Raw genomic sequence first — 20,629 nt, 5'->3', positions numbered from 1 at the left:
GCAATACATTCTGTAGATGTGTGATACAGTTTGCGGAATATTATGATTTATCACTTCGTTCAGATGGAAAATTCTGTTATGGTACCATATTCACATATCAGATAACTCCCACCTGGAACGATGTAATACATCGGAGACATGTAGATTCAGATGTATGTATACGATCTATGCCTAGTTCGGCTCTGATCGACAGGCAATCAGTGTATTCAGTTTTTCAACTAGCTTGAAGCGATGAACGTTTCAAGACAAGCTCTCCACTATATCTGCTAGCAATCACCGGTCGTCGATAGACATTTCGGTTCTTTTCTGCTAAAGATAGATCCGATTGTATGCCAAAGACTATGGCTCATGCTTTTCAATACAGCTGGAAAAACAAGAACTACACCCAGCACCAAATAGTACGTAACTATGAGGCGGACCGGAAGGTTTGATGAGCAATCCCCACCAAAGATATTTCAAATAGGTACCTTTCATCAAAATAGAGACTTGCATAGAAATAAAGACCAATACTCTAAAAACAAACCTGCTGAATAAAATTCCCTGATAATTCCAGGTTTTTCCAGGTAGTAGATACCCTGTTTGATTCTCATACAGGTGTTAATGGGGTAAGCCCACCCAATGCGTCAAGATTACTTACACGTCCTAGGGGAGAGAAATCCGGCTTATTTTTAAAATTGAGGAAAAACGAGTGAGGTGAAATCGTTTATTTCTAGTTATGTTAAAACAGTCAAGCACAAACGTTCATATTTCTAGTTCAGTTAGTAAAATCAATCAATGTTCCTTAAAAGTAACGAATCGATAAGGAAAACTACAAACGATCAAGAAATTCAACATAACGAACGGCTTCTTAAGCCACTTCACTAGCAGTGGCTCGCAGTTGATCCTCCATCTCCTCCTTGAACGTGCTGTCCAGCAATTCCCTGTACACGTCCAATGCGGTAACGTATTCGTACCGAGGGTAGGCGTATACGTACCGTCCGATGAACTGACGCATCATGTTCAATTTGTCCGCTCCGTTGATTGCGGGATCGTCGTATACCTTCTTCAAGTTTACGATATGGTGATTCGGAACCGCCGGCAGATTCCCAGCGGCGGCCCTAATGCGTCGCATTTTCCGTTCGTCACATGCGTCACACAAGCATTTGAAGTGCATTATCTTCCGACACGCTACCTGGCGTTCGTCATACGAGTGCACCCTGGAATGTAACCCATAGGAAACGAGTATCTGTTCGTCTATCGCGATGGGACGAATGGCGATGAGCTTCAACTTCCCAAAGTAGTTCACGACCGCCGTGTTCGGGTCACACGAATGGTTGCATACTGATGCAATCGAAAAGAACTGGGATGTCAAGTTCGTATGGAATTCAATTAGCAGGAATCTCATGATTCGCGTGTAGTCCAGAATGGACCGTAGGAAGAAGTCCTTCTGGGCCTTGGTAGTGAACATCGAGCGCACCAGGGGCTGTCTGATGTAGATCGAGTAATAAACGGAGGCGTAAAAGCGGAACGCGTCTTCGTGCTTGAATTCGTCTGTTGGAAGCTTTGTCATATGAAAGATCTTAAATTCCTCCAGAGGGTCATAGTTTGAGTAGTCCAATGTGAACGGATCAGCTCCAGTTCGGTCATTTCTCTTGCAAAAAGACATCATATCCTTAAGATTGTCATTGAACAGCGTCAGTCCGTAGAAAAATGCTTTAATTCCCAAGAGAACACGGCTGGCTCCTTGGGAAAAATGATGCAGTTTCTCGGTGATGCCACATTCGAACCGGTGACTGTACCTGAGGCCTTTCTCCAGGCATTCTTTGCTACAAAACATGACCGAATCGCACTTCGGGCAAGGGATCAAACTGTGGAAGTTTTCCATCGAACAATGGTTACAGTTTTTGTACTTGACTTCCGGGCTAATTGCAGTTAGCATAGCTTTCTCGTTCAGAATCACATCGCCAGGCTTGAAGTTACGCTCGGCCACCACGGATCGTCCATATCCGGGGATCATCTTCTGAACAATGCCGGCTGCCATGAATGGTCTCAACGGGTTAACTTCAACATTTATGTCCAACTTAGCACATGGTTTCGCTCGCTTCGAGTGGCCGCCTTCAATCTTATGCTTACAGTTCAGTTCTCGAGCGTCCAGCTTCGGCATCAACCGTTGCGGATAGTTGTGCTTTTTGGCCAGGTCGATGTTTGCCAGACTCAGTTCATACTCGCCCATGTCGAAGTAGATAGCAGATCTAGAAATGGATTCAAAAATGATTCGAAAATGGAATTAGAAACATTCATAAGTACAGTGAGTCTATACCATATTCTTACAGAGCACTGTTGTCACGTCAAGTTGGTAAAAACACTATCAAATGATGTTATTATTATTATAGCTTTATTTCATTTTCATTTTCATTTTGCAGCGTTTGGTGGGGCAATGAGAGCGCAAGTCAGTCCAAAGCCGGGGTAAGGGATAGGTAATGGCCGTAATAGTCTATGCGGACCACTTGAACACCATCGGAAAGGATAAGAAGGGTTGGGGTAGGGTATAGGGAATGGAGAAGACTTGACACAGTAATGCGATTAATGCTGCAAAATGTAAATGTGCTGAAAGCAATTTAATTTGAGTTTTGAAGTTTGATTTGACTTATTAAAATTCCAAATAGATCGGCCATTGTACAAGTAAGAAAGAATATGCTGATCGCTTTCTAGAAATTGTATAAACAAAATAATAACAATATGAGAATGATGCTAAGGGCTGCTGATGACACAATGCGACGCTTTAGGAGATTTTGATACAGATTGAACATTACTATACAGAGCGCAATTTAATCGATGGTGATAACTTTACAAACTTTATCTATTTTTACACTGATTGACGATGCTGATTTATATAAAAATATTTTTAAAATATTCGATATTAGTTCATTTGTTTGTGTGATCTGGAATAATAATTGTTAATAATGGAAAAATTTTACATACCCTTGATGTAATACTTCCCTGACCAGAAATATTATATTTTGAGCGCCCTTTTCGAAGCTATTCTATCCAGGTATCCATGTACTGCTTTCAATCCTGAAATTATTCTTATTGTGCATGCTCATGCATTATATTAGTGATGCTCATAATCATGCAACAGATAAGAAGGTGAGAAAAAGAGAATATAGGAACAGTGATTAGTAATGAGTTAATTATGTAGTTTTGTTAGAATTATAAACAATTAAACAGCAGTAATGAATAACTTATAAAATTACTTTGCAGCATAGCTGAGCCTTTCGGAACGTAAGACCGATGTATAAAAATAATTTGTTTCGAAATTGTCCGCGTGGTCTTCTAGTGCCCCTATTAGATCAGAATCAGTCATAGACATACATATCGAATGCTCGCCATGACCCTATGACCAACATTTGTATATGTATAGACTTAGCTGATGTGGCTTTTCTAATAGGTAGTTCTTTCACTCATTGATTGTCTTCAAAACCTTGTCAAGTATAGAAAATTGATTTTATTTCATTTATTACTACATTGAAGCTACATTGTACTTATTAAGTATTAGGTATTTTTTTATGTTTTTATCACTATTGATATTATCAAGGCCAGAATTCCCAGTGAGTGAAGAATTTTATAGTACTTGAACACCATAGAAGATCGCTTAACATTACCTAATCATGGAACGGCTTTTTGCTCTATTATTTTAGGTAGATGCTATTGATCTCCCTTTGCTCCTATCCGCAACCCGGTGCACGCGCCCTGTTGGTTTTCGAAAACCTCGTAGAAGATTACAAACCGTCAATGGCATTCCCAATTACTACCCCACATTGCACATTCAAGGGTCTGATTGTGCTCCTAACCCACCCTCAGTTCGTAATCTTCTCGCCATCTTGAAGTTATATTTTCCCGAAGTGAAAGTAATTTTGATGAGTGATAGCCTAGTGCAGCCCAACTGCATAGTACAGTAGTTTAACCAGAATCTTAAGGTCAGAAGATAAAATCTAAATTTTGTAATAAAAAGGTTGCCATTGCTTTGAAATTTACCCAACATCTAATCAAAACTACTAACAACAGCGATCAATTATCAAAATTCATCGCTCCCTGGAAAATATAATCCCAAGCCCAGGGTTTTTATTATTATAGCTTTATTAAGGAGATTTTCAAATCAAATGATGTTATTTTTTTTTTGTATGGTATTCAGTTGGAGCTGCCTGACAGCTTAACTTGTCAAGGCTGAACCCTCGGTCTGGCTTTTGCCAAGTTTCCCCTCTACCAGGACCAATACTCAGACGGACTAGGCAATAGTGGTAATCACGCCCAATGGTATGGGTGCCCTAGTGTAGATGTAGTTGTGAACCTTAGAGGAAAACAATATCACGGAGAAAAAATATTAGTTATTACAATCAATTATCAGTTTATTTCAAACAAAACTTTAGTTTGAAATATGCACAAACAAAATTATGATTGATTCAACTAAATGCACCGTTTGAAACAAACTAAGATTTCATGTTGTTCGTACCAATACATTCAAGATAATTTCAACAAAATCTTAGTTTGAAACAACCAAAAAATGTTGACAGTTCATGAAACAACCAATTTTGTAGGTTGTTTCAAACTAAGAACAGTGGTTTGATTTAAACAAGAATCAATTTAAAATAAACAAATATGCTGGTTGATTTAACCTATTTTTTGGTTTTGATGAGGTACTGATCTGTGTTTTATGTTTTCATTATTAATATTGATGAAAACAAACATATGTTATGAGGTATTATATTATTCATTTAGGTTTCGTAAAGTAGATGTCTTCAAAGATAATTATTACATATCATAATTCCTGAAACACCAGGCTCTTGCTTTCGAAAACTGCACGCCCTTATCCTCTGGAAATTTTCTGCCATGACGCATACTTTCTCCAATCTGAAATGATATATAACAACATGTTTTTATCTGCACATAATGTTTTTATCAGCAAAATCTGTCTTACCATACTGCTTCGGAATTCAACAGAAAAATGAAGGGTTAGCCGCAGCATTTCTCGTTCGTTATAGGATCTGGAAAAAACAACAAAAGTATTGAATGAACAAAGTATAGAATAATAGAATTACTCAAATTACCTTCACAAGCAACTCCAGTTGAAATGCTTATCACTGGGAACAAATTGCAGTTACTTAACATATTTGAGTTGACCAGTTTTGCTTTCGTAGAAACAACACATGAAGTTGGTTAGTTTCAAACTGAAATTTTGGTTGTTTCTAATCCAAATAAAATCTTAGTTTGATTCAACGTACAATTTTGGTCGAACCAACCCATTATTCTATTTTGACACTTAGAGAAACAAATAACCTAATTTTTAGTAAAATCAATATAACGACACAAGATTTCATATTGAAACAACCTAATAAACAAATTAGTTTTAAACAAAACAATGAATTTGGAACAACAAATTTTGGATTTAAAATAACAAAATTTGCAGTTTGAAATTCAACAAACATGTTGGTTGTTTCAAACTAGGGCGTTTTTTCTCCGTGATGCACTCAGTTTCGAAAAACACCCAGAATCCGGGTATAGATTTTTCAAATTGGGTAATAATTCCATATGCATTTTGATGAGTCTGGAAAGCGTGTGCAAGTTTCTTTGAGGAAAACAAAAACAAACTGTGTATTACGAGCATATGCTAGTCTACGTGTGTTCAAATGTCACTAAGCTTTATGGCGCCCACATGAACACTGCTTTTTTTATTAGTATTGTGACGTGGTAGTTTTTGAAAAGTACCCACATTCCCTTGCTTCTGAGAAAAGGAAGCATTGTGAAAATCAGCAGCTCCATCAGAATTTGTTTGAAATAGTAGTGTAGTAGTGTCATTACTAATACTGTCTAGTCGAAATGGTTTTGAATAATTTGTCATTCAAGTGCTATTCTGATTACTCCTGTCTTTTACGTAAGATTAGTCTTAAATGTCAATTGTCGTCAAGTCTTAACAAAATTAGGCTGTTTAGTAGTAGTTCTAGTTGATTTCATTATTTGTTGTTAAAAGTATTTATTGGTCATTGCGTTCATATAGAAAAAAGTCGCTTTCCTTGTCTGTTCAACAATTTTTCGAAACTCGCAAGTGTACCCTAATGATCGATCTCAGCGTCTTACTTTCCATAGTCATTTTTATAGTGAATATTGAAGAGTAAAGTTACCTTAGTCCAGTCTCCTACAAGATTCACTTTTCGGTGGCAGATGCAATGCTTCACAACGCCTACTTTCTACTTGTAAATTTTGCGAAAATGAAGCTGGAATTAGATTATTTATACCGTTGTTACAAAAGAGGCATTTCTTTTTATGGCAATGTAAAAACCATATTAAAATAAGATTGTCGCCACTTATTTCTACTCAGTGAAACTACTAGTCATTTTCCTCAGAGTATTATTCCCTACGTCGTACATGATAACGATGTATCTAGCTAGCTAATAGTAAGAGTGGCTACGGATCATTCTGGTTACCAAAAGGCAAACTGAACGTCACCAATAGTATTAAGGTTCACTTCGAATAGATTAATTATTTGAAATAGTGGTCCCGGCAAACTTCGTCTTGCCATCAAGTAGGCTGTTGAAAAATGTCATGGAATCTTTCATACAAAGCTAGGACAGAACGTGACAGCTCAACTAAGACTGCCCAGTTGTTTTTCGGCCGATATCCTTGACGATACAAAAGCCAGTGCTACAAGTATTCTTTTCAAGCAAATCTTGTAAACAAATTCAAATATCAAGGCCCATAATTTGGTTGTTTCTTGCACGCTTAATTCATATAGTGCAATAAATGATGCTCCCTTCTTGATTTTAGTATTGTAGGAGAATACGGGGAAAAGTTGACATCGAGTATAAATGGATTCGAAACAAAAAGATTTCATGAAAAATTTTCAAACTTTTTATGAAATTCTAATTTATGATCTAGCAACAATGTGCCCTATTGATGAAATCCAACTCAACGATGTGAAAGTAAGCCTTTGCCAAAACGACCAATGAGAAGTGGTCTTTTTTGACATGCCAGTTTTACCAAATTTTCTGAAAACTTCCCTAAACTTTTTCGTCACACGAACACGTCGGAACCCTTCAAGAAGACAACAGTGAAAGAATTAAGCAAATCGGTTGTCCCGTTATCAAGCCATTTCGTGACATACAAACACCACTCCATTTTTATTTATATATAGATGGGCATCAATTCTATCAATGACGCAGAATGTCCGTTGGATCACATCCGAGATATTATTGCGTCTATGCCTTACGAATTATGACGCGGCTTTAAGTAAAAAATGCCAAAATGTGATACTACCACTACAGGTTACGCCTTTGGTTTCCATCATATGGGCTAATGGATTATGCCCTCCCATCGCGGCAAGGTCGCATAACCAAGGGGAGGGAATATTTCAATCAAAATTACTCAAACCTTTATGATTCACTTGGGATTATAGTCGGTCAAATTGTCATAAACTATGTAATAATAAAACTTTAATATCGCGCATACCGTGTACGCACCTAACTTTGCGCAGCTCCAAACTTTGCGCATTTTAAAGAAGCACGAAAAAATTATAATTAATCATTGATTTTTTTAACAATTCAGTTTCAGCAACATGTTCGTTTATGTGAAATAAGTATTTGACATACATTTGTTTACTAAGAAACTCTCGTTAATGTTAGTAAATAAACAAAAAACCTTATTGTCATACGCATAAACGTGTACTTTTACACCGTCTTAGAACAAGCGCTAAGGAGTGGCTCTGCAAAAAATCAACATTTTTATGAACAAAACTGTGTTGTGAAAAGTATATTTGCGGTGTATTTGCAAGAAAGGTAATATTCTAGTAATTCCATTTGTTTTCCATATAATATGTTGAATTTTTATTTGAAAAAAGCGATGCGCAATGTTAGGACCCATTTTTTACACGAGGGTCTTAATTTTTGCGCACTTCTAGCAATTCGGAATGGCACGTAAATACATGTACGTCCTTGCAAATGACAAAATCTGTCGATCTTACCAGGAATGGTCACTCAATTCATAAGACAGCGACTACATGTAATATTCTTGAAAGTACCTTTTGTATGAAGCTCAAGGCAAGGTGTGCATTGAAAAATCTCGGAAAATCCACTGTATTAACACAGGAGACTATTACTGTAAACTTGGATAATTGATAGCGCAAAGGTTGGCTTCCCAGTTGAAGGACAATGATTCAAGCTCCAGTTGTCTAGCAAAAAGCGTTCAATTATGGAATATCCGTGCTGGCGGCAAATAGATAAAAAAAATAATTATTCGCGAGAGATCAACGATACATCTCTCAGTTTAAGAATTAAAGAAAAAAAATAAGAAAATAAGTTATATAAAGCAACGTACGATAACAAATAGGCATAAGCTGTGGCTGTAAACTATATTGCTCAGATTGTAATCTTGTGAATATATGTATTATAAAAAAATAAGAACAGAGTAAATTACTATTCGTGGGCACTCTATGTTTAAGGTGTTTGAATAAATTAAATTGAAATTCACGGGAAAAACTCTTGATGAAACTCATATTAGTTGTAACCTTTTTATTTAATACAAAACCAGTAAAAAAGTAAAATTATTTAGAGTAAACGAGCAATTTAAGGCATGCGCAAAGTTAGGCACATCATGCGCAAAGTTAGGAACAATTCAGATTTTGTGCGCAATGTTAGGCACAAGATGTTGCATCACCTTTTGCATTTTTTTATTTTTTTGTGAATCATTTTTATTTTTTTAAATCACGCGTTCTACTGAAGGGTTAAAAGCCTATCGTTGGCAGAAGTTTGAATAAAAAGATACGTATTTTAGCCTTATTTGAAGCAAAAATACGATGCTAATTTCTTAACTGCGCAAAGTTTGGTGCGTACACGGTATTCTTGTTAAATACAAACTCAGTGTGTTTCAAAAAACCTCCTGCCGAAGTAAATCATAAGAGGATCCGACTCCCCACATTTATTTGAAGAAAGTGTGCATGATTTCACACTGAAACAAGCGTTGCAGTAATGAGAACCATGAACGTGTTTTTAAATTTACTATTCCAACCACGATTGAGCTATCATGAACGCTTTTTATTTGCGTTTTGTTCCCCCTCAATCCAACCGCGTCGATAGCCGAGCGGCTAGCGTTCGCGCTTGACAATCGCCAGATCCTCGGTTCGATTCTGGTCTGCTGCAAGTTTTTAACCATGATATAGTAATTTTTACTATACAAACGGTGCCATGGTAAAATTGAATGCACAAAATATTCTAAATAAATGCGAATTTAGTCTGCACAAATCAAGTGGCGTTGTGTATTTAATTTAACCCTCTGATATAGTATTTTCAACCGCAACGCTGTTCTCAGTGCATGAACGATTCAATAAAAACGATACATTCTCTGAAACATTTTTGTATAACTATTTTTATGTATTAAACCTATGGGGTGAGTTCAAGAGTATTACGTCATAAAGGTTGCCTAAGACACACAACAATAAAACATTTTCTGTGACATAAATAATCACAAAAATGAAGTTCATCAAATTCCTGCAGGTGAACCTCCATCATGCAAGAGGTGCATCTTCTGTTTTGAGTCGAAGGTTCAGAAAGGAGGGATTGGACGTGGTATAATATAAGCATAAGCATAGATGACCGTACAATTCGTAGTTGCTACTCCGTGTTTGACTAGAACAATCGTAATTGCACAGAGAACCAATGAACGGTGCTTGGGATTAGCTAACCATTCTCAATGTGCACAATTCGAGAGCTCAGAATATAATGAAGTCAATAACGGCGCCGGCCACGTCCTTACGGTCATCGAGGAGGGAAAGGGATGCTAGTGTGATTACCGTTGTTACTAGAGACCGAGATCACCTCTGCATCTCCACGGTTGTCACAGGAAGGATTTTTGTTAGTGGGAAGGGTTAAAAAGTTACATGGTCAGGATTCACCTTGGTAAGTGATGCGACTCATGAAACTTTGAGTTTAAATATAATTATGTTTATGGCTGCATTATGAATGTTGACAAGTGTTTGTCGACACCTGTGGTGACGAACTACTCAAAAATTATTGTTAATGAAAAAAAAATAATATTTTTTATTTTAGTTGATGAGTGTTTTTGATGAAAGTTTTTGCCGACACTCGGAGTGACGAATCATTCATTATTTATTTATCTTATTCGCTTTTCAAGAAACCAAAGCTAACCAGTTGAAGCTGCAACGTAAAAAAGGAGCAAATGTCAAAAGCCATTGAAACGGAAAAATCGAAAAAAACAGCTGTTTTATTTGTAAAATAGAAAACGTGTGGCACCATTCCTCTTGACTTGTTGATTTCAAGATCGAAAACCGCTTTTTCATTCCTGACACCCTCTCTACTTCGTTCTGGGCCTTTGGGTTCATTCAAATATTACGTAACTCAAAATTTGCCAATTTTGGACCCCCTCCCTCCCCCACGTAACAGCTTTTGTATGGGAATTTTTAAATTTTTGTATGGATCGTAAGACCCCCTACCTCCCCCTATTGCGTTACGTAATATTTGAACAATCCCTTTCAATGATGTATTACAGTATCACATACACGTTCATGTTTTGAACATCAACCAACGGACCAATGCACAGGCTCACTAATTTGGCGCTTGAGCGGTGCCGAATTCATTGGTTTCCATGGCTACATAAATAACACGGCACCGCCAACACGTCAAACAATGAACCCGTACATCGGTCCATCCATTTCTGTTCATTATTTACGTTCGTAGATTCGTGGTTCGCTAAACCTACACAATCGAATCGTCTGTATCGGAGAAAACGGCAAATTTCAACTCTTCAAACCAAAGCTTTCAACTCCTGAACCGAGAGAATTTAGCACACCGGTGGATAAGACTAATGCATCTCGCGTTCCCCAATGCATGGCAACATCCAGCCACTTTATGTTCCCTCTCTTCTCTTCCTACTCTTTTGAACATGCCTAACATCACCCGAAAAACTGCCACCAACACCCCCAACACCACACTTGGCACTCATCGGTCGCAAAAACTGAGAAGTGAGAAAGAATGAAAATAGTATTCATCCCTCCCTCTCGCCTGCCAACAACCTTTCAGACGGAATTCTTTCTGTCTACCTTAAATTATGTGCAAATTTGGACCCTAAAACGATTCATGATAACCATCAAACACGTACCTAATCTTTCTAATGCTCTGCGGAAAATTATGCAATTCATCTGCTGCTCTATAGGCATCTCCAATGGTTTTATCCACTGGTGTATCAAACTAACTCGGTCGAAGAACTCAGACACTAGAGCAGGTCCAGATCTCGTGGGGATCATTCGGGAGCATGCCCCGCTCAAATGTAACAATGGTCTTATCCACTAGTGTACTAAACTTACTCGGTCGAAGAATTTTGACACTAGAGCGGGTCCAGATCACGTGGCGATCATACGGGAGCGTGCCCCGCTCAAGTGTCACAATTCTCAGACCGAGTGAATTTAGTACATCGGTGGATTAGACCATGGCCTAGATACACTCACTCTCGCACGTCCTCAATGCTAACAGTGTTGCCAGTTTAATTTACTCCTTCATAGCAAAAAAGCAATGAAAAGTTTAAGCTTGGTTAAAGAAAGATGAACCATTTACGAATTAAAGTACAGTATTTTCACAAAACGAATATTTTAAAATATTATTTTTATATAATATATGCTCCCCAACTCAATTTCAAACAATAAATGTTATTATTTCAATGCTAACTATTTTGTTTTATAAAATTATCTAGGAAGCCACGGGCTTCATCAGGAATTTATGATGGTTGTGGTATACATTTTTTTTTGGAATCTCTGATACAGATCAGATATTTTGTTAGCCTCCGATAAATATGGGATTGTGGCAACACTGAATATGCATACCTTGACCCGAATCGCTCTCCCCGTACACTCTCGCTCACTTGAAAACAAAAAAAAAATAAAATATGGCTTCCACTCAAGTATCTACCGAATTTGAAAAAAAAACACCACAGAATAGTTCCGGCTTAGCCGTTTTCCGTAAATTAAACAAAACATAAAATTGGAAACTTCTCACCAAATTATCGCTTTCATGCTCCTGCATCACATCCTCAACCTGCCGTATTCATCGGCTTCCGTGTTGATGATGCCAAATACACCCTTGGTAGCGATGAAAAAAAACTGGACCGCAGTAAGATGTCCGAAACTGGCTCTAAAATCACTTTCACTGTCAAAATTTCACACTATTCCTATGCACCACATGACAATTTGTATTTTCAACACCTTTTACACAATTTATCACTAGCAAAACCTTCAAAATTTTAAAAATAATAAGCACCGATAAATTTCACAACTTGCCGCAATCAGTGCTGCCAAAAGCCTCCTAGGGATTGGACGTGGTATAATAAAGGAAAAATACTTGGAATTGGTATGGTATGGTAATCAGAGTTCACCCAGAACTGCTGTACTCATTAATAACACTTTGAAATGCTACCCTTTAACTGAATTTATACAACGTGACATTGTTGCGGTCATGGTTGAGGTACCGACCACTAGAGGAATTACAGAGGTTGTAATAGCCTCAGCTTATTTCCCTGGTGACGCTTTAGAGGTTCCTCCTCCTGAGATCGTTTCATTCGTCAATCATTGCAGAAAAATCAATAAGTCGTTCATTATTGGCTGTGCTGCTAATGCACATCATACCGTATGGGGTAGTACGGATATTAATAGCCGTGGTGAATGTCTTCTGGACTACCTGTGTTCTAGTAACATAGATATATGTAATAAGGGTAATGAACCTACCTTTTCAAATGCAATCAGACAGGAGGTTTTGGATTTGACATTGTGTAATGCTGCAATTTATGATAAAATTTCAAACTGGCACGTGTCAGAAGAAACTTCCCTGTCCGATCATAACCACATTATGTTTCAGTGGAGCGGAGGTGATTATCCGCGTATTGCTTTTCGAAATCCCAGAAAAACCAACTGGGAACAATATGCACAGTGCTTGAATTCCAACTCATCTACAAAGGATGAAAACATTGATTCTATTCAAAAACTAGAGTCGTTTTCTCAAGAAGTAAAGGGGAAAATTATTCATTCGTTCCATACTAATTGTCCTATGAAGCAATCTTCTTCTAGTAGAGACGTGCCTTGGTGGAACACTAAACTTGAAAGGTTACGAAAACTCTCTCGTAAACTTTTTAATAAAGCGAAACAAACTTCAGACTGGGCTCAATACAGGAGAGCTTAGACTAAATACAACAGGGAAATAAGAAAATCTAAGAAAAGATCTTGGATTCAAACATGTAAAAATATAAGTGCTACTCCTGTAGTCGCAAGCGCTGGCCAAAGACCACACGTTCAAGCTAGGGTCGTTGAAACGAGAGGACGGAGTTTCTACGAAAACTCCGGATGAAACCTTAAATTTGATTATGGAAACTCATTTTCCTGGGTCAATTTCTTGTGTGGATTCAAACAGCTCTGAACCAATCGAGTATGAAAGGTGTTCTGTCGAAGCTTTGTCATCTGATAGAACAGTAATCTCTGAACCAGATCTTGCAGACGAAATATTTACAAATGCAAGAGTGAAACACGCTATAAGATCTTTTCAACCTTACAAATCTGCAAGAGTGGACGGAATATTCCCAGAACTGATTCAAAACGGAGAAGCAGTGCTGATTTCGCCTCTAATTGAGATGTTTAAGACGAGCTTAAGATTAAACTATGTTCCATCTGCTTGGAGAGCAGTGAAGGTTATCTTTATTCCTAAAATAGGAAAACGAGATAAAATGCATCCAAAGTCATATAGACCTATTAGTCTCTCATCAATTTTGTTAAAGACTATGGAAAAAGTGTTGTATGATTACATCAATTCAACATACATGCTCATGTGTCCACTATCTGACTCGCAGTTTGCTTATCAATCTGGTAAGTCAACAGTAACGGCACTTCATACATTGGTAACAAAAGTGGAAAAAACTCTTTCAGTGAAAGAAATAGCACTTTGCTCATTCTTGGACATTGAAGGAGCCTTCGACAACGCTTCCTATTCTTCAATGAATCGTGCAATGAAGAAAAGGAATTTCAATATCATTAACTGGATCAATAATATGCTTGCAAAAAGAGAAATCACTTCCGAGCTGGGAAGTTCGTCTATAACAGTAAAGGCTACAAAAGGTTGTCCACAAGGAGGAGTCCTCTCGCCTCTATTGTGGTCTTTAGTAGTTGACGATCTTCTTAAAAGCTTGGAAGAAAAAGGTTTCGAAGTTGTAGGATTTGCAGATGATATAGTCATTATTGTGAGAGGAAAGTTTGACAATATCATTTCAGAACGAATGCAACTGGCCCTAAACTTAACCAATTCTTGGTGTATTCAGGAGGGCCTTAACATAAATCCTTCAAAAGTAGTAATTGTCCCTTTTACTAAGAAAAGGAAGTTCATCCTAAAAGCTTTGAAGCTTTGATAGCAAATGCACCTTAGTGAACAAGTCAAATACTTAGGAATAATTTTGGATTCCAAACTGAATTGGAATGCTCATATTGAATATGTGACTAATAAAGCTACAAGTTCATTTTGGGCATGCTCCATAATTTTTGGCAGAAGATGGGGCTTGAAACCAAAAATGATAATGTGGATTTATTTGGCCATAATTCGTCCAAAAGTAACATATGCTTCGCTAGTGTGGTGGCCAAAAACAAAAGAGGCCACAACACAAGCAAAACTATCAAAAGTACAACGTCTTGTGTCCATCGCTATAACGGGAGCGATGCAAAGCACTCCGTCAAAAGCATTAGATGGATGCTGTTACGGTCACGCGAATCCGAGGTGGCCGTTCGGAATGAGAGTGATTAAACGCGACACGTAAACTAATAACACATTAAAAAGGATATATTTAACGGTATAAAATAACAATGGTGGAAATGAGATGTTCGCGGTTTCTTGGCTTCTTTTTAACTGACTCAATAGTTGCGTGCTGTCACGGCGTCGACGAGATGACAGCTTCACTGCCATCCGTGAGCCCAGCTGGTGAAGTTGTTGATTTGGGTTGTCCAAGGTCCCAACATCTCCCCTCTAATATCGGAGGTACGGCTGGAATCTCTGAGGCGCTCTTCGGGCACGCGAAGAGCGGCGAGGTGCCGGGGCAGCTGATTCTTGTTGAGGTTCAATGGCAGATTGGAAGTCCGGTGTAGCGGAGTCTGCCCTGGACGCCGAGACTTGCACAGAGCTCGACGAGGAAGCGGATGATATTGCTGATAAAGACGATAGGAGTCCGGTGACTGTACCGGCAGATGAACACTTGCGTTGGGAGTCGACGAAGGATGAATTTGTCCCACTGAAGGCGTTGGATTTGGTGGAATGGTTGGTGATCGTTGAACGGGTAAATTCCACGCATCGAGCAAGATGCTGATGAGCAGTTTAACACTGTTTCCAAGTTGAGCCTTCACATGATGATCAGATTCATTCCGATCCTTCAATTGATTGACGTGGGACCGAACGAGCCTTCTGTTGTCAACCCGAACATTGTACATTACGTTGCCAACTTTTTCCAGTACAACTCCTGGTGCCCAATGCCAGTTGTTGTTGATGTAGAGCTTCGCAAAGACTTTATCATCTCGATGGTAGCTTCGCTTCACTTTGTGGGCCTCGGTGTACGTCGATGAATGGTTGGTAGGCGGACGAAGTAGCTCCATACACGTCCGGATTGGACGACCGAACATGTTTTCTGCAGGCGACTTACCATCGGGAGCAGATGGATTTGGTGTGCTTCTGTACGTAATTAGGAAAATATTGAGTGCTTCACGTACTGTTTCTCTTCCCTCCTGGATTTTTTTGATGGATCTCTTAAACGTGTCCACAAATCTTTCGCCTTGGCCGTTAGATTGTGGATGGAAGGGCGCAGTGGTGAGATGATCTATGCCGTTTTCCGCGCAAAATGCTTGAAATGTTGCACTAGCAAACTGCGGTCCATTATCGCTCACCAACGTTGCAGACATACCAAATCGTGCGAAGACGTCCTTGAGAATTGACACCGTGGCTGCTGTGGTCGTACTGCGTGTCGAAATGATTTCTGGCCATTTTGAGTACGAGTCCACAATGATGAGATAGTATTCTCCGGTAATCGGTCCAGCATAATCTATGTGGACCCGATCCCATGGTTTGGTCGAACGGGGCTACGGTACCGGTACTGATTTTGGTCCCTGGTGAATACCAGGGTGTCCATGATGAAGTTGGTCTAGGCAGCGCCGGCGGTACGTTGAAGGGATGACCAGACGATCGCCGAAAAGTATGCAACCTTGAACCGTGGTAAGTGAGTCCTGACGGTTGCAAAATTGCTTCAATTCCGATTCGGCGGCTTGCTTCATCGTTGGCCAGCCTTCGTGCATGAAGCGATATACCTTCTTTGTGATTGGATCGGACTGAATGGCTTTCTGTACGAGCCTGAAACTCAACGGAAGGGAATTAATAGTATCGGAAGCAACTGACCTGATATCGTCCTCAAGAGTGACCGAGGCGATAACGTAATCCTCATCCGGTCGAACGTGCTGACTGATGAGTCGTGAAAGCACGTCAGCATTGCCGAATTTCGCTGTTGGGACATGCTCCATGGTGAAGTCGTACAGCAATAGGGTCAAAGTCCAACGTTGCAGGCGATTTGACGTATATACTGGGATGCCCTTCTTAGAGCCGAATATCCGCAAAAGTGGGGCATGGTCAGTTTGCAGATGGAATCGGCGACCGAAGAGCATTCGGTGGAACTTCGTTACCGCAAATATGATCGCGAGGCCTTCGCGGTCGGGTTGACTATAGTTCCGCTCTGCTGGTGTTAGTGCTCGTGATGCATGTTGTACAACCTTTATGGAGCCATCCGGAAGTTTATGGCTAATTGTGGCACCAACACCAACAGACGACGCATCTGCTGATACAACGATGGGAAGGCTCGGGTTGTAATGAGTAAGGAGCAAATCGGATGATAAAATCTCCTTGAACCTCGTGAATGCCTGCTGGCACTCTGATGTCCAACGAAACTTTGCACCAGCCTTCAGAAGTTCGTCCAACGGATAACGAAGCGATCTCATTCCTGGGACAAACTTCCCGTAATAATTTACAGCCCCAAGGAACGTGCGAACACCGGAGACGACGGTTGGAGGAGCCATTTCGGTGATAGCTTGAATCTTTGCTGGATCAGGTCGAAGTCCCTGGCGGTCGAGCATGAAGCTGAGCTACTTGATTTGCAGTTGCGTGAAAGTACACTTTTCCGGACGGACCGTAAAGCCATACTCTTGAATTCGGGCCAAAACAGCTTGCAGATTCCGTGCATGCTCTGCCGCATCTTTTCCGCCTACAACCACATCATCAAGGTAACCAGAAGTGCATGGAAGACCGGCAAGCATGGTATCGATTAATTGTTGGAATGCGCCCGGTGCTGTTTTCACTCCTGGCGGTAAGCGGTTATAGCGGTACAATCCCCGGTGAGTGTTAATCGTGAGTAGATCCCGACTGCCTTCATCAACCTCAACCTGAAGGAAGGCTTCAGACAGGTCGATTTGACTGAACACGGTGCAATTGGCCAACTTGGCGAAAATGTCTTCTGGTAAAGGCAGGGGATATTGGTGCGGCTGTAAGGCATCGTTGAGGCCGGTCGAATAATCTCCGCATATACGGATGGTGCCGTTGGCCTTGCGCACAACTACGATCGGGGCCGCCCAATTCGAAAAATGAACCGGTGAAATGATGTTGGCTCGTTCAAGCCTGTCAAGCTCGTCATCCACCGCATTGTACATGGCGTATGCCACAGGACGTTTTGGGCGAAACACCGGAACCGCTCCTGGCTTGAGCTCCAGCTTTACCTTCGTTTTGTTGCACAGCCCTAATTCGTCTCTGAATACTGCTGGAAATGCAGCCTTGAGGGAATCTATGCAGGATGAGGGACTGGTGATATTGTTGCAGTAGGTGTTGATGGGTACCGACCACAACCCGAACGCATCCAGAATGTCGATTCCGGCCAGATGGAGAGATTTGTCTACCACGTAGAACTCGGCTTGCCGCTGCTCTCCGTTGATAGTAATGGCACTTTCAAACTTGAAAAGCAGCTCCAGTAGATCACCAGAGGCTGTTGCGGCTCGTTCCGTAGCTGGTAGTTTTGGCGGCTTGCCAATTTTCTCCCACGTTCGCTTTGCCACGATGCTGATGTCGGACCCAGTGTCCAACTGAAGGCGCACATCCACTCCATTGATTTGGGCTTGAACGAAACGACGTTTTTCGTTAACGGTATTTACCAAGAGACTTACTGTTTTGGCTGAGAAGGCTCCATGTTGGTATTTCCGTTTGAATCCTGATGATTTTGGACTCTTCTTAGCACTCGAGCAATACCCTTCGCGATGGCCGGTGAGGCCACATTCGTTGCATTTGTGCTGCTTGTACGAACAGTCCCGGTTGAAGCGCATTGCTCCACAGCACCAGCAAGGGGTTGCTGGTCCGTTTTTCGGCCGTTTCGCTTCTGCTCCGGTGAATCGGTCGCCTGGCTTCGGTGGATACTTGTTGAACTGCTTCTTCTTCTTCACGAACTGAACTGCTGCAGATAATGGTGCTTCGATCATTGCCGTATCGTGCTTCAGACACAGCAATCGCTGGCAATTTTCCGACAGCTGTTCGAGCGTGACGTCCACTCGCTCTTCTATTTTCGACAGCAATCTCGTTCGCACTTCTCCGTCTCCTTCCGACTTAAGACCGCAAACGAACATTAAGCATTTAAATTGCTCTTCTGACATTTTGCTCAGTTCGAACTCAACACAGTTCTTGTTGATTCGACAGGCAAATGAGATAAAATCTTCCGTCGGTTGTTTTGCGGTTTGCAAACACCGATATCGTTTGCTCACGACGGACTCTACAGCACCGAAAAGCGTTTTCAGTTTCTGAACGGTCTCGTCGAATGAAAAATCTTTCGGAACCTTGGGTAAGATAAAACTTACGTAGCGCTCATGTTCCACAGCTCCTAATTTGCGCATGAGCAACCGGACCTTCGCCTCACCGTCGAGACGAGCAGCGTCTTTCTCAAAGAGGTCATCATACCTGGCGTACCAAGCCGCGAACGTGACGTTCCCCTCCGGCTCGTACCGGAACTCTTTTATATTGTTCGCCAGCGAATCAAGAATAATCTCAGGATTGGGAGGTACCTGAACTCGAATCGATGACAATGCTTGGTGAAAGAGAGTTTGCTGCTGCTGCATGAATTCTTGTTGTTGCTTCATGAGTTAGTATGCGAACACCTGCTGTTGCTGGAAGAGGTGGGCAAAAATCGCTTCGGTGGATGTTGGCTGCTGATTTGGAGGTGATGGTGGAAGAGGATGATGGACGACGTTTGGCTGCGGATGGTGATTTTGCTGTCCTCCGGGAAGTTGGAATGCTCCTGCAGGTGGTTGCTGACCACGTTGTCCGCTGACTCCTGCTGCATCATTCCCCGAATTGTGGTTATGTTCTTCATCCATACTGAGCCGTCGTCTTTTCCGCGTTGGTGGCACTTTCGATCGTTTTCTACGACGGAAATTGCCTTTCCCGAGTCGCCACTGTTACGGTCACGCGAATCCGAGGTGGCCGTTCGGAATGAGAGTGATTAAACGCGACACGTAAACTAATAACACATTAAAAAGGATATATTTAACGGTATAAAATAACAATGGTGGAAATGAGATGTTCGCGGTTTCTTGGCTTCTTTTTAACTGACTCAATAGTTGCGTGCTGTCACGGCGTCGACGAGATGACAGCTTCACTGCCATCCGTGAGCCCAGCTGGTGAAGTTGTTGATTTGGGTTGTCCAAGGTCCCAACAGATGCTATTTTTCATCTGCTACCGTTGAACGAATTTGTACAATTAGAAGCGGAGAAGAGTTTTCTAAGGCTTAATAGATTAAATAAGTTCAAATCAGGTGATCTTGTTGGGCACTTGAATATTTCACAACACATCCATTGTGGGCCAGTGATGACTATGCATGAGGACTGGATAAAAACTGTGGACAATTCTGATATCCCTTACAATGTATGCGATACGACGCGTACGGATTGGGATGTTGGAGGTCCCAATGTTCGCCACATCTCCATAAAATTCTTCACAGATGGCTCAAAAATTGGGACACAAACTGGAGCAGGAATCTACGGCCCTGGAACAAACGTCTCCGTGGCGATGGGAAGCTATCCAACAGTATTCCAAGCGGAGATTTTTGCCATACTAAAATGCGCTAATATTTGTCTTAAGAGAAAATACAGACATGCAAATATCTGTATTTGTTCTGATAGTCAAGCTGCGTTGAAGGCATTGGGCGCATATAAATGCTCATCAAGACTTGTCTGGGAATGCATTCTCTCATTGCGAAAGGTGTGCCAAGAAAACTCTGTATGTTTGTATTGGGTTCCGGGACACAATGACATTGTAGGAAATAAAAAGGCAGACGAGCTTGCTAAACAGGGTTCAAATGCACAGTTCATTGGACCGGAGCCATTCTGTGGCATATCGTACTGTGCACTAAATATGGAACTAAAAAGCTGGGAACGACAAAGGGTGATGACCAATTGGATGGTCACCACAAGCATGCTTATTCCACGACTGGAGTGAGAGGAGTCGAGAATAGTCACTTCGCTCTCGAATGAACTTTTTGTTGCGATTCCGAGAGTCGTCTCGAG

The 20,629-nt window shown here is 40.7% G+C and overlaps 1 protein-coding gene across 1 annotated transcript in view; it reads right to left on the bottom strand.

Annotated features, from left to right (window-relative positions):
* Positions 1-689: 689 nt before the first annotated feature.
* The window catches only part of LOC5575463 (SET and MYND domain-containing protein 4), a 32,377-nt gene continuing 12,437 nt past the window's right edge, over positions 690-20,629 (bottom strand). Inside the window, exon 3 of the mRNA XM_021851834.1 lies at positions 690-2,231. Coding sequence (XP_021707526.1) covers positions 848-2,231 — 1,384 coding nt within the window. The 3' untranslated portion in view covers positions 690-847. The remainder of the gene's footprint in view (positions 2,232-20,629) is intronic.

This window comes from Aedes aegypti, chromosome 3 (assembly GCF_002204515.2).
Source record: "Aedes aegypti strain LVP_AGWG chromosome 3, AaegL5.0 Primary Assembly, whole genome shotgun sequence".
NCBI classification, from domain to species: domain Eukaryota; kingdom Metazoa; phylum Arthropoda; class Insecta; order Diptera; family Culicidae; genus Aedes; species Aedes aegypti.
Note: the sequence above shows the minus strand (reverse complement) of the source record. Positions and strands in the feature narration are given on the sequence as shown.